The sequence below is a fragment of the Caloenas nicobarica genome, chromosome 2 (genome assembly GCF_036013445.1).
Source record: "Caloenas nicobarica isolate bCalNic1 chromosome 2, bCalNic1.hap1, whole genome shotgun sequence".
Lineage (NCBI taxonomy): Eukaryota > Metazoa > Chordata > Aves > Columbiformes > Columbidae > Caloenas > Caloenas nicobarica.
This window is the reverse complement of record NC_088246.1, coordinates 41961970-41977507: the sequence shown is the minus strand read 5'-3', so window position 1 is coordinate 41977507 and position 15538 is coordinate 41961970. Positions and strand designations below refer to the sequence as shown.

The 15538-nt window shown below is 35.5% G+C and overlaps 1 protein-coding gene across 2 annotated transcripts in view; it reads left to right on the top strand.

Moving 5' to 3' along the window:
* Window positions 1-1193: 1193 nt before the first annotated feature.
* TOP2B (DNA topoisomerase II beta) overlaps window positions 1194-15538 on the top strand; it is a 47316-nt gene continuing 32971 nt past the window's right edge. For both annotated transcript variants that reach the window (XM_065629746.1, XM_065629745.1), the window contains exons 1-7: window positions 1194-1362; window positions 2046-2136; window positions 4135-4198; window positions 5451-5596; window positions 6333-6430; window positions 7759-7971; window positions 8053-8226. In XM_065629746.1, coding sequence (XP_065485818.1) covers window positions 1267-1362; window positions 2046-2136; window positions 4135-4198; window positions 5451-5596; window positions 6333-6430; window positions 7759-7971; window positions 8053-8226 — 882 coding nt within the window. In that variant the 5' untranslated portion in view covers window positions 1194-1266. The remainder of the gene's footprint in view (window positions 1363-2045; window positions 2137-4134; window positions 4199-5450; window positions 5597-6332; window positions 6431-7758; window positions 7972-8052; window positions 8227-15538) is intronic.

The window sequence follows — 15538 nt, the reverse complement described above, 5'->3', positions numbered from 1 at the left end:
ACGTGGTGACTGGTTAATCCAAAATTGGAGTTCAGCCTATATTTACTTTATAGAGAGATTAACTGGGAACAGCTAAATAGAAGTAAAATATTTACCTGAGTGGCAAGTGGGTTTTGTCCTCATTATTTGTATGTTGACGGTTTTTACTGGTCATGTAACAGCTGCTTCAAAGTTGGTAAACCCCCTGTAAGAGAAGGAGGCTATTTCAGGTATTAGGCAGGTGGTGATAATTTTTTTTGTTGTTGTGTCTGCTAGCCAGGCAAATAAATTATGTTAGTTCAAGTTATGTTTATTGTTATTTTTAAGATAATTCCAATTTGCAAGTAGGAATGTATCCTGTAAAATGTCATATGTATTCTCTTGGTAGATATGCTCTTACTGTCTCAGAATGGGGCTTTTCTACATTTGGTTGCCCTGAGATATTTAAATTTTTCCTTTTGTGTGGTTTTAGTTCAATGAGAAGGCGGTATTTATCAGGAAAATCTTGCTGAAAGATGCACCAAATCCCTGCATCCTCCCCCCAAAAGTGGATTAGTTTTCTGTAACAATGAGTCATCTTTCAATTGGGATATTTTTCGTGATCTCCAGCCACATTAGGCTTGAATTCTGTTTGTATTATGATATTAGCCTATATGATTCTCTTGTTTCACAATCCTTAGCTTATTTCATCAGAAAGCATTCTAAACTAGGATTGTATCAGATTTAATTTCTTCAGTTAAATAGAGAATGTAAATGATAGCAATAGCTATAGGAGAGGCATTACAGTGTTTCTTAAGCCCCACTGAATCAATTGTCTGAACCAAAATGTAAAAGAGTAGTTTTGCTGTTATTATTCAAAACAATATTCAGTGTTTTGAATTCAAATGCTTAAGCACAAAATGGATGTTACAAATACTTAAACTGAGGAAGTGAGTGTCTTTTGTGATATACTGTTGTTTCCTTACTTTGGTTTATCATGCTTAGTAAATCACTGCAGTTTGAATGTGTGGGAGCTTGTTAAGAAACTGTCACATAATCTGTAGAATTTTTTATGTGGAGAGGATAGCTTGATCTTCATACATCTGAAATCTTAACATTTAAATAACATGACAAGTTTTGGTTGTGATTTAAATCTCTGTCAGGTTTTGTTTATATCTTGAGAGTGACAGATTGAATAGATGAAGTTGATTGTTGGTGTCTTTGTTTTAGACATTATTTGATAATCAGATCAATGCTTCAAAAAAGGAAGACTCAGAAAGCATTAATAAAAATGACACTTCAAAGAAGATGTCTGTTGAGAGAGTTTATCAGAAAAAGACTCAGCTTGAGCACATCCTCCTCCGTCCAGATACCTACATTGGGTCAGTGGAGCCATTAACTCAGGTAAGTGTCACTAAGTTTACAGTCTTAGAACTTTTTGTTGTTTGAATGAGGAAATTGCTATTCTGGTTAAAAAATAGGCAAATCTTTACTTTTCTGAGTATTCAGAATTATCATGCTAAAAACTGTGGTCATGTTTATGTATGCGTGTGTAGGAAGGGGTCAAGAGGAGACTTCTTAAAGCAGTCCTTGGTTCACCTGAAGAAACATGCTCAGAAAATGTTGAAGTTCAGTCAAAACATAAACACACAGTTATGTGTGTAAACAGTTACGTGTGTGTAAGTGTGTGTTTACAAACGTGACTATATGCACACAAATATGCATACATATTTGTAAGTAGCATTTGCTCCAGGTCCCAAAATGCTTTGTTCTGTTTTGGTAGAGAACAGAATTTAAGCCTTCTCCTGGTACTTCTTCAGCAGTTTTCATGAAGTTGCAAATTGCTTCAGACTTCGCTGTCTTTACTGTTGGAGTTTCCCACCAAGCAGAAAATAATGCATTTTCATTATGGAAATCTTTGTGGGTACATTTGTATTTTTTGCCAAATTTCTGCTTCTACTGTTGTCTCATATGATAGCAGCAATCACATTGGAAGAGTGAAGTTACTGAACTAAATAGATCTTACACAATCATAGACTGGTTTACCAAGACAGTAAATATTTGTATTTTGTTTTGTTTGAATGTAGGTAATGTGGGTTTATGATGAAGATGTAGGAATGAATTGCAGAGAAGTTACCTTTGTTCCAGGCTTGTACAAGATCTTCGATGAAATCCTTGGTAAGTTTTTTTAACATTAATATTGCTTTAGTATTATGGAGGAGTACACAGTTTCCTGAGAGCTCTTGAAGCACAGTAATTTGTATCTAAGTTTAAATCACAGATTTAGAGTCCCACTAAACTGCAGTGCATGAAAATTTTAGTGCATTCCATCACTACAGAGCAGTTTAAACAGGGAACTTGTAAGACAGTGTAAATATTTGTTACTTAATGTCTAAACTAGATCACTCTTTATGATCAATATTGTTACAAGATTTTTAATTTGCAAAATTGATCAAGGCCACAGTTTTAAGTAACATTTGGAAGAAGATTATTCTTCTGAAGGAAGAAAACTGAAAGTTATCTCAGTGTTAACTTAGATCATGATCTCATGAATCATTAGAACTACCTTCTTCTGTACAGACTGATAGTGGTGGTGATGGTGATTCCTACACAGATCATTCTAGACTTCAGACAGTTTTAAAATGAATAAGTATTGTACTGCTATTTAAAAGCATGGTGACTGAGGCACTAACAAATGACTTTTAGAAAATTCTGCCCTAAGTGCCTGAATCACTGTTTATGATAGTCTCTTGTTAACAGGCACACATTGAGGATTAGCCAGCAGTAGAGATGTGCAACATCTGAACAGTGTGCTGAAGTGATACTTTGGGTTAATTGACATGAATTCTTGGGCTAATCAGTTTTAATGAGGGTTATGTTGTAAGGATTGATGAGATTAGATTGTAAACTAAACTATGGTCTATGGAGGTGAATGGAAGTTTTGTCATAACCTTCATTGGGTTCAGCACTTATCCACACCTCTAAAACTATGCTTTACAGCATTGCTGTCTTGGAGGCAATGAAGACTATATCTTGGCCAGGTGGAACAGAAGGATTTTTAATTTTTTTATTTTTGTTTTTTTTACTTATTACTTAATTCAAGAAAAATAAGAATGAAAATCTTTTGACACTTCTTTTTTGAGTGCCGCTTCACAGATGAAATTAACAGGCTTTTCATTGGAGGTAGTCACTTCCATCTTGTCCCATTCGAAAGAAAAATTGTTATCATTATCATAGTACTGTATGGCTTATTGCCTCTTTATGTAGCACTGATAAGTGCTGTACAGAGTGTGCTTTGAGAGCTAGATGTCAGTGTAATAACATTACGAAAATTTAACATTGTAGCTGTGCATACTTTTTAATGAAACTGCACTTAATGATTTTAGCAAAAGCACCTTGTAATATCTGGTCTTATATTGTGGTCCTTGTAATCTATTTAGATATTTTAATTTATTTATCTTCATGCCCTTTAGGTGTTTTGGGGTTTTATTTTGATCTATTTCCTGGGTGATGAGACAAATGCTGAAAATGATTGTAATGTGTTTTCATGGTTAATGGCCATAGTTGCATTTCTGATTTCTGTTGTTTGTAGTTAATATACATTAGAGTGCAGTTTCATTAAATTCTGATCAGATGTTAACTTCCAGTTATCCTTCTTCTGATCCTAAACTGTGTAAACTAATAGTTAAAAGTCTCACAGGCTCTTCAGAGATAACTTTTGCTGCAATCAAAGCACTCCTTAATGGATGTGACTTTTTCAGCATTGGGTTTCAGTGGCAAAAGGATGTGTAAACTGATCTGGTGATGTATATAATTGCCTATGGTTTTTAACATACATGATGTGATAAATATCCAAACAAATGCAGCAACAGAAGAATGAGGTGTTCAGTATGTTAAGAACAGTGATGACAACAGACTCACAAAATACTCTTCTATATTTGTTTCAAAGATAGTCTAACTGCTAGAAATAGAGTCAGTAATTATAAGAAGGTTGAAAATATCTTTTTGCAGATTCTTGGTCATATTTATAGATTTCAGTAATAAGATACAGAATATACAAAAACATACCAGATTAAGAAATGCCTGGGCCATTGTAACTTGTGGTGAAATATGTATATAATCAGTTTTACAGACCAAGTAATTAATTAGTGTTAATTTGTGTTATTTGTTTCATAGTAAATGCTGCTGATAATAAGCAGAGGGACAAGAATATGACTTGTATTAAAATTTCCATTGATCCGTAAGTAAAATCATGTTTTCACTTACTTTCCCTGCCAGTGCTATCGAAGTTCATATTTGTACTAATTATTTTACTAAATTAAACAGGATTTTTTTTAAAGCAAAATAATATTTTTGGAATTGTTTCCATTAGCTTCATATTTTAAGATGAAAAGGTGAATTAAAAGTGGTCAACAGTAAGTACAACCATACTGAATTGATAATAATTTGTTTTCCTAAGTCATTCGTTAATGTTTGATTGAATGAAACTTAAAGCCAGAAGATTATAAAATTCATGATTCTGTGGAAGTTTGGCAGTATATAACTATGACCAGCCAGGTTGCTTATAAATAATAAATAACAGCCTTGAGGTTTTGTAACGTAATTTTCCACCTCTTGAACTTCTATGTTAACTCCTTTAGTATTAGGAAAAGGTTATGTTTGAATTAGTCAGCTGAATCACACTGGAACTGCAGATTGACTGTGTGTCATTACCACTGTTTTTCAAAATCGAATACCTAAAGAGATATTTCCTAATGAGAAACCATTGTTAAATAGATGTTGATTGAGTTCCTTTAGTAGTACCTTTTCATGATATTTAACTGAACAAAAAATGTTTTAGAAACCTAAATGTAACACCTGATCATTAGGCTAAATATACTAAGAAATAATTTTTCTGCAGGTTTTCAGTGTATTATCAGTTTCTCTAGACCAAATTGTTTTTATCATGGAGTGGGAAGGAAATGGTAGTGCCAATCTGCCTGACCTGTCATGATTTTGAACTCTCTGATAGTCTGAAATGAAATTCTATATGAGCTACTAGTATTAACAATGCCAGGTGTTGATGGATTTTTGCATTGATGCATAAAATAAATTATGATGTTTATCACAACTGGGAAATAATAGTTTTAAACAGATGATAACTTGGCTGTGCTTGGGTTGACTTCAATTAAACCCAAAAAGCTGCATCTCTATCTTAAATATAATTCTGTCACTAAACTTCAGGACTCTGTTGCAGATCATATTGACAGTGAAAGCTCTTCAACAGACTTTTGGAGGTTATTTTTGTAATATGAAATACTGTCATGTCTGGGCAAACATCTAATAAGCACAAAAACATGTTTTTTTGTAATTAAAACTGATAGAGCTGTGAATAAATGTGGTAAGAATATGGTTTTTTATTGTATTTTATGTGGTTATTTAAACAGGTAAAATGTATGCAGGAGTCTGTTTTCAAGTTTATGTTAATTGACAATGTCTTCACTATTTTATAGGGAATCAAACATTATCAGCATATGGAATAATGGAAAGGGTATACCAGTTGTGGAACACAAAGTAGAAAAAGTATATGTACCTGCTTTAATCTTTGGGCAGCTGCTAACATCCAGCAACTACGATGATGACGAGAAAAAAGTTACAGGCAAGACTATTTAACATGCTCTGTTTTTGTTCAGTCAAGCCATTGTTTGCTTTTCAGTATGCTTTCTCTTCTTACTTTTTCTGTTCTGTTGTGTAACAGATGATCACTTAGTCACCATCACTATAGCTCTCTTAGGCTAAAATGACTTAAAGAAAAAATCTTACTTTTTCTTTTTTAATGTCCATGTTTACAGAGAACTTTACATTTGCATCTTTAATGTCAGTACTTGTTCAGTAACAAACAACATATCTTAATATTTTAATTATAACATATGCAAGTGTTTTAACATTTATGCTCTTGAAAGGAAGGGAAAAATAAATTTAATAAATTAGGGTATGATTTGTTATCCTAAATGTGAAGTAACTCTAATTTAGATCATGAAGGAAAGTTAGTTCTGTTTTATCTCACCGCATGTATTTTGGCCATATTATGATGTGTGGTTGCAGAGTAATTTGGATCTGATCATGACTTAGTTTTCAGCTAATCAGGGTGTTGAGGTCACTTGCATTTCTATAAGCTGGCCTTGCGGGGAGGAGTGAATTGCTCATTTTGGAGGCAGAAGCAGTTGCACCAGCTTGGAGGTAGTGTGATACTCCATCTCTGGCTTCCTTTGTTAGCTGTTGACATGTGGCCCAACTTTTGTCTTATATAGGAAGATTTTACTTCATTGACACAGTCTCTGAATATCATAAATCTGGTTCTGCTGTTAAAATCTTCCTCTATGTTGTTTTTTCAGGTGGACGCAATGGCTATGGTGCAAAACTTTGTAACATATTTAGTACAAAGTTTACAGTTGAAACTGCTTGCAAGGAATACAAACATAGCTTTAAGCAGGTATAGAAATGACCTCAATTTTTTTCCTTTGCTGTAATTATAAATTTAAAATTTAACATGTTTTCTATATTTCATGAATATTTCATGAAATTAATCATTTAACATTCAAATGCATGTGCAGAGTTTGCAGGCTAGGTAGTTCAGTCAGTAAAATTGGTATTTCTGTGTATTAGAATTTGGGGTTTTTTGTTAAGTAATATTTTTCTCGGGTGTGTTAAGTGACTGAAAATGAAAAGCAAATTTATTCTGTTAAAACTAAAATACATTAATGTACATGTGAAAAGAAATATATTTAATGGAAACATTTTGTAGTTGCTGTTACATAATTTGTCCAAAAAATCTTTATACTTAGCTGAGCAATTATCTAGAAAATTTTTAATAGTATTAAGAAAAAGATTGTTCAGTGTTTATGTCACAAATTTCATTAGCCTAGCTAGACTTCGGTGCAAACTCCCTTCCCTCCCCATTTGTACCCATTGCTTATAATTATAATTGTTAGCGTACAGACCAAGGATTTAATGTAATCTGATCTACTGTATATAGCTTTGAGATGGCCACCTTTCCAAAAGTTTAAAGAACATTGTTACAGTGTTAGATACCAAAGTTCCTTGGCTTTGGAGTCTTTCCCAGTTGGTGGCTTCCTTCTTTTTTTCTGGACAATTATCTAATTTCTGATTATGCTGTCATGTCACTACATAAACAATACATTTCAATGGTTTTACCTGTCTCTTTAAAAATGTAATATTTTCTGCTGACTGCCAAAAGGCAGAACTTTTTGAAAACAACATGCTACATAAAGCTCTATGTTTTCCAGTGTTTTCAAAAATTGTGATAATTTCATACAACTGAACTTTGGTATAAGCTGTGAGTAGGCATTCTACTTGGTCTTATAAATGCACCTGTGTTCTTAAATAGGCAACAATACCGAGACTCCTGAGTCAAGTCTGAGCAAGCTGCTTTGTCAAGAAGCATGCCTTGGTACACTGCACAGCCACTAAGATGCTGTCTCTGAGACGATTTGAGTCTCTGCAGTGTGGTAGATTGAAAGTGTTAAACTGATGGGCAATAAGGCTCTATTTGCATTAGAATCACGTCCATCAATGTAAATATACCTGCATATTTACAGAAATCTTCTGTCACCAATGCTTTGCAAATCTTGGTGAAGCAATTAATTTTATGCATAGCGTTTTACCAAGGGAAACTTCTGAAAGAAGCCTCTGAGCTTTTTGTTGTGTAGCTGTTGCAATCGTAGCATAACAGGAAAATGGAACAAAGGAGGATGATAACATGTACTGTAAACTAACATCTAAAATATTTTGTTTCTAAAGACTTGGATGAACAACATGATGAAGACCTCTGAACCCAAGATTAAGCATTTCGATGGTGATGACTACACATGCATTACATTCCAGCCAGATCTATCTAAATTTAAAATGGAAAAACTTGATAAGGATATTGTGGCCCTCATGACAAGAAGAGCATATGATTTGGCTGGGTCATGCAAAGGAGTCAAAGTCATGTTGAATGGGAAGAAACTACCTGTAAGAGCCTCATTTAAAACATTTTAAGTGTGCTGAGTATTTTATGCAAAGAATAGTAATTGATATCTGTATTACTCATAGGTAAATGGATTTCGCAGTTACGTAGATCTCTACGTAAAAGACAAGCTGGATGAAACTGGAGTTGCACTCAAAGTTATTCATGAAGTTGTGAATGAACGGTGGGATGTGTGTCTCACTTTAAGTGAAAAAGGGTTTCAGCAAATCAGCTTTGTAAATAGTATAGCTACCACAAAGGTGAGTAGTTACATTAAATCGTAAAAAATATAAGTGATAAAATTGTGTGCTAATTTCTGCCCAGACAGATATTTGATTAAAAAATACGTCGTTGTTACAAAAAATAAATAGGCGAGAGAATCCTTTGCACGAGAGGATCTGGCAGAGCAATTGAATGCAATCAAAATACATTCATAGCAGTATTTCTGGATATGCACTAGTTTTTAAAACACTAGTAATCATTATCAGTGATACTGATGTCTTACGTGAGCGTGCATGGTATTGATTAAAATGGATGGAACTATTTTATTATTTCCTTTTTAACACATTGTAATAAAATAATTCTGAAAATAAGTTAAAAACATGTACAAACCCCTTTAAAGCCAGTAGTAGCAGGTTTCGGAGGGAAAAAATGGCTTTTGGTGTTCTGAAAAAAATGGCTTTTGGTGTTCTTGAAAAATGGCTTTCCATTTATTGCTTTATGATGTATAAAACTGGCCTGAAATGTTGAGATCAATATTCTTTCATTTGTGTTCCTGTATAAGGGGATCTAGGTATTCTCTGTACTTATTAGCAACTATAGTAGTAGTGAAATGATATCACAACGTATCTCCAGTTATGATGAAGCAGCAATATGCTCAGCATACTAAAGTACAATCTTTGTGCTTCTCACATTGCTGGGGTGGTCAGGCACAAAGGTGATCTCCTGAAATCAAGTAGCGTAACTCTCATTTATGCCAGTTTGGCGTGGCCCAGGTTTAGGGATCTGGGATCCACCATGGTGAAAGCTTTGTCATTTCTACTCTTCACAGATCACACCAGGTGAGTGATCTAACAACAGTCAACAATTCTAGTGGTTGGTGAGGCTGATTTTCGGGAATCTTAACCATGAGCTTCCCCAAAAAATAAGAAAGATAAGAATTTGTAATCAGGCACTTAAAAAACCCTCCTTGCTCAGATGTTTTCTAGAAGAGTCAAACAAGAAAAGTCTAATGGTAGCACAAGTGGTTCATAAGCACCAGTGGCTAGGTGGGCACCGAGAACTATCACTGTTAATCTCGGTGGTAGATGATGTGTAGCCGCTGTTTTGGCAGTATATAATTTTTACTACGTACCTTTTTCCAGTGTCATTTTCAGTGTAGCCAAATCAGCGTTCAGTGGTAAGAGGGACAGTCTGTTTAACTGTAGAATGTTTACTTTAAGTGTGTATTTTAATAAAATGCTTATTGTAAACTTGCAAATTTGTCAGAACTAAGAATAACGAACATATCTGGTATTTGAAAGATTAAAACTTAGTTTTCATTCAGGCCTCTTTATGCAACATAAAGAAGAAAAATAGCATGACCTTAAAAGTGTACGAAGCTGCCAATGTAGAGCAACTTAATAATGTTTAATAATCAGGTGAAGAAAATGTGTTTTAAAAAAAAATGAATACTTATTGACTCCTAAGTTAATTATATTGCATACGTTTACTCCAAAGATTTTGAATTTGACTCTTTCGGATCAATTTTCACCCATCATGCAGTTACACGTACATTATTATCATATGTTCTTTAAGAAAATTCATAGAAAAAGTACTGTGTATTCTTCAAAGGTAAGTGTTGTAATTTCTAGTTTTTCCCACTCTCCCGATCCATGCCTTATGTGTGTGACTGGATGTGGAATGTTCGGGGCCGGTGAACCACCTCACCAGCAATTGATGTGCAACTACTCACTGATGAGACATAATGGCTAGTAACTAACTGCGTCAACTGCCTGTCCCCTTATCTGCTAACAGGTGAGGAGCTCATTTCAGCTGTTTTTTGGTTATTTATCGCTGTTTGCTGAAAGCTTTTCATTTCTGTTTCTGGATAAATTTCACCCACCCGTAACTTCCCTGCCACGCTTTTTAAACTTGCTTTAAATTCCAAAGAAGTTTTTTTTAGATTGATGGGGCTTTTTTGAGGGGTGTGCAGAAGGTCAGGCAGTATGTTGAGGCACAACTCCCTTGTTTTATTTTTGTAAATTTGTTACCTTGGTCAGGTCCCAATTTATTCACAATTTTGCCACAGTGGACCACCACGAAATTTGATTTCAGGCTCTGAGGCAGGATTTGAGAGAATGCTTGTAGCTATTGCAGTTGTGCAGATAACCTTTTGGTGAGACTTGTATATAAACTGATTAAACATGGTCTTCTCAAGTTCTCAGTTTCCAGTAGCAGCTGTAGTAGAAACTTCAGCTATTAATATAACAATGTAATGATATTTGTAATGTGGTGGCACTGCTAACTAATGCTACTAATCATTTTAGCAGAAATACTCAGCTAATACAGATGCAGCATCAGATAGTAGACTAGGGTGGAGAGAGTATCCCAACCTGTTAATATCTGCTGGAGTTCAGCAAGAAATTCAGGACCATTCCAGACCTTGATGTTTTCAGATTTATTCTAATAAAATAAACATAATGGAAAACAAATGCAAAATAGGATTTTATTTGTATAGCTAATTGAATGGAAACTTCAAATCTATAATTAGCTGCTGAATTTGTTTGCTGTATGAGCCATTTATCTGTCTGTATAATGTAAACATGGCTTACCTCAATTAATTGAGGCTGTTGGCTATTGATGACAATATGAATAGACTGTCTATAGGAACCAGTCTAAGCTTCATTTTTAAGATTTTAGTTGTTACCATTTAATTAGATGTCTTTGCATCTTGAAGTTTGCAAGGCAGGGATTCAGTCATAATGTTTACCTTCTGGGAAAAGGAGGTTATGCGGTTTTAGTGCTCTTTCTCATAACACAGTAGTCATAATAATCATTGACAGCCCTCTAGATTTAGAGGTTATTTTTCTTTTTCTGTCTTGTATTAAAATGTACTGACAGTTGGGGCAGTTATAGGCTGTTATGCTTCTATAGTGGGTAAATGTGCCACCTACTGGTGAGATGCTTGAAAGGTTCCCAACTTTGAGCTCTGAACATCCCTCACTCAATGCTACACACTAAGAATGGACACAGGAATGGGGAATTGTTGCAGTAACTGTCTTCTAAGAGCAATAATTGCTGGTAAGTAGCTTATTTTCGATGTGTCAGTTGTTAGTTTTAGCAAAATATTCGAGGTGCTAAAATTGCAAAAAAAATATTGCTAATGTTGTAAATATAAACATTTACTGACATATTCCTGTAACCGTAAGTTTCCAGTAATGTGATGAGTAAAAGTAACGCACTTTATAATTGCCATTCAAATGCAGAATGTGTTTTTAAACATGCAATTTCATGTTTTCCTGTTATAGCTTTTCTTTACAGTATGGAAATGGTTTTCTTTTTCTTTAAAGTGGCAGGATGTTGACATATCAACTTTCACTTGAACTCTCCTATGCTGAAACTCTGCGATCCAGATGTGAATAAAACCTGTTGTGTTTTAATTTTGGTGTTTCGGGGTTGTGTTTGGATTTTTGCTTGTTTGTTTGCGTTTAAGAAGAAACGCGATGAAAACATACTTTTATGTATGGTGCTTCTAAAACACACTAATGGTTTGTGGTGCTGTTTAGTAGGTGACTTTCGAGACTGACAGAAAGCACAGATGGTTTCTTTGAAGTACAAGTACTGGTTTTGGTTATGACTAATAATGCTTATCATCTTAAGCTATTTTTTTGTACCCGATTTCTTTTTTCTTTTCATCTCTACTTTCTGCATGAAGTTGAGAACACAGCTACTATCTCCATCAATTCAACCACTTTACATCATCTTCAGCCTTTTCAGATGCATACTCCGCCTTAAAACTTTTGGGTTTTGGTTGCTAGTTCATACTTTTCCTCTTTCTTTTTTTTGCTGCTGTTTATTCTTGGTTTTGGTTTTTGCCTTTCTTATTTCTTACCTATCCTATACTTCCTTTTACCCATCAAAAACTTTTTTCTTCTCAGTTCTGTTTTTAAAACAGCTTTAAAGAAGGAGGGTTTTCTGCTTGTTACCTGATGATGAATGTCTGCATAGATGTGTTTTTCTTTATTTTGTCTGTCCTAATGCAAATTGGTCTGAACGGGAACCATAATTTAGTCTGTATTTTTATAAGGCACTAATTGATATTAAGCATGATCTTCTTTGTAAAATATTGAGCATTGAGTTAGGAATGTTTTAATTGTATACGATATGCCTGCAATCACTTCATTCTTTGTTACAAGATAATAGATTTTAGTCAAAACATTATGAACGTTGTATAACAGCTACTGGAATTTAGCATTTTATTATTTGTACCTTTTTGTCTATAAATTTAAAGCAAAGCATTTGAATAATCAAAAATATAAACAGCTTTTAGATATCCAGAGCTTTAGAAATCTTTCTGAAGAAAGCCGCCTATTTTTACTGTAAGGGAAGTTGTGTCACCTTGGACTTGTAAATAATTTAAACATATTTATTGCCATTAGTTTAGACAATTTCAGTAGTGATTTTTTCCATAGAAGACGACAGGGTACCTACCTTCAAATACTAGTTGCTCTTCCTAATCTGGAATGTTTTATCAGTGATACAAGTTTGTGCTGTTTTAGTGTGTTCCCTCAGTGCTCAGTTCGAGGGTCAGTCCTGTTCAATATATTTATCAACAATCTGGATTCAGGAGGTGAATGTACTGTGAGCAAGCTTGCTGATGATACAAAACTGGGAGGTGCCGTTGACTCTCTTGATGGACAGGAGGCCTTGCAGAAGGATCAGGATAGACTGGAGCATTGGGCAATCGTGAATGGGATGAAATTTAATGAGTCAAAATGCTGGATTCTGCACCTGGAATGGAGTAGTGCTGGGCACAAGTATAAACTGGAAGGGAAGTGGCTGGAGAGCAGCCCTGTGGAAAGGGATCTGGGGATGCTGGTCGGCAACAGGCTCAATAGGAGCACCAGTGTGTGCCCTGGCAGCCAAGGGGGCAAACTGTGTCCTGGGGGGCATCAAACATGGCAGAACCAGCTGGTCAAAAGGGGTGACTGTCCTGCTGTTATTCAGCATTGGTGCAGCCTCACCTTGAGTACTGTGTGCAGTTCTGGTCCCCACCATGTAAGAAGGACGAGAAGGTCCTTGAATGCATCCAGAGGAGGGCAACAAAGCTGGTGAAGGGGCTGGAAGAAGAGCCCTGTGAGGAGTGGTTGAGGACACTGGGTTTGTCTAGTCTGGAGAGAAGGAGGGTGAGGGGTGACCTCGTTACTGTCTGCAGCTTCCTGAGGAGGGGAAGTGGAAAGGGAGGTGCTGAGCTCTTCTCCCTGGTATCTAGTGACAGGACACATGGGAATGGTTCAAAGCTGCCCCAGGAGAGGTTTAGACTGGACATTAGGAAACATTTCTTTACTGAGAGCGTGATCAAACCCTGGAACAGGCTCCCTAGGGATGTGGTCGATGGCCCAAGCCTGTCAGTGTTCAACAGGCATTTGGACAATGCCCTTAACAACATGCCTTAACTTGGTCAACCCTGAAGTGGTCAGGCGGTTGGACTAGATGGTTGTCGTAGGTTCCTTCCTACTGAAATGTTCTTCTGTAGTCTAGTCTTCACTAGTGATTCTGATTCAGATTAGTTCCTTCTGCATTATAGAATCTACCCTATAATTTTTAGGTTTCTTTTACACATGTAAATCAGTAGTCATTCTTAAGATGTAATATATCTATAATAGACATGTTTTCCTAGAAAGCTTATGTGAAATGCATTTATTTTCCAAGCAATTTAATCTCAAAATTACTTGTCTCCTAGCAGTATGTTTGGGGTTGTGTTGTTTTTGGAGGTTTTTTTTGTTTTGTTCTGATTTGGTTTATGTGTTTGTTTTTGTTTGGTTGGGTTTTGTTTGTTTTGTTTTATTTGGTTTTTGTTGCTTTTTGTTTGTTGGTTTGGGTTTTTTTAGCTGGTTTTAAGTTCAAAGAGTAGCTGAAGAAGGTAATAGGAGCTTTGGGGCACCCTCTGAAGGTGTTCAAAAGTTTAGTGCTTCCGTGTTTAGACTGAATTTCATCAATGGTAAAACCAGTATTTAAACATCAAAAATAATAGGTATTTTCATCTCCCTGCCATATCGCAAAGTATGAGTTATATATGGCTTCAAAAAGATAATTTTTTTGACTTATTACTTGCAAAGGTTAAGTACATAACTAAGTATTTCATCCTCAGGGTTTGTTGTGCTAGGGTTCATAGTTGGGAGGTGAATACATTGCTTTCACGAAAAGTTTTCTTGCAATAATGCTTCACTTGAGATGTCTAGTTGGAAAGGCCTTAAGCAAGGATAACCAGTACTCAAGAGTCCCTCTATTTTCTAGGGTAAAGTGAAGAATTGTGACAGGCACTGTGAAAGTTTCACTTTCAGCTCTTACAGTGCAATGGACTTTCCTTTTTTATTTTCCCCCTCTGTGATGATGCAAGAAATTGCTCATATGCCTTTTTTTTTTTTTTTCTTCATTTGGCCAGTAACTGTATGGGACTCCAGCTGACTGCTCTTGTTTGCTACAAGACAGGTGGCAACATGATTGTGTAGCTACAAGACAAAGGAAAACATGACATTCTCAGACAAAGGAAAACATGACATTGCAGCCTAAAAGTTTTGGGTCCAAGTGCCCTGTGGTCTCCTAAGGGGTTGGTTTGCCAGCCCATGCTTAATCGCATGCTCCGTTATGTAGCTCCTGTTGCTACATCAGGTATGAATTTGGAGCAGGTTTAGCCTCTGATGATTTTTAAGGAGAACTGTTTTGTCTCCTCATGGTTATCTTGCTCTGTTCTTCTAGAGTTTTTTTCTGGGTCTTGTGGTTGGCTATTTGCAGTTTGCTCTCTGTTTGCCCTCATTTAAGTCCAAGGCTAGCAAAGAATGCTAATAGTGTTTATTTAGAGTTCTGTAAATACAACTAAGAAAAGATGACATGACTTTTGAGAAGGAATAGGCAGGGGTGCTATATATCTGAGGGTGAACTCTTGAAAATTTTTTAATGAACCAAATGGGGAAAGTTTAATTTGATGAATGAATGTGTGGTGGTTTTAGTCCAAGGTTATTCATCTGCATGTTAAAAAGATACCTATTCACAGCCTTGTGGTGTTGCAGGTACTGTCCCAGTGCTACAGAGTAATGTTCAGATCTGCCCTATGCTTAAGGTGTAAGCAGCTACATTTGAAGTCCACCACTGTACAGTGAATGAAAGGTCTCCTGCTTTTTCTGTTACCTGTGATATCTATCATCCTCACTCGTATGACAACTGAATGACATGAAAGAGAAACATTTTTTCCTTTGTTATGCTGCAACGTAATGTGCATGGATTTTCAAATTTAAGTATGAGTACGGAAACTTTGTTAATAAGGCTAAAAGCTATTAGGAAATTAAGTGGTTTTGTTCTTTTTTCTTTTTT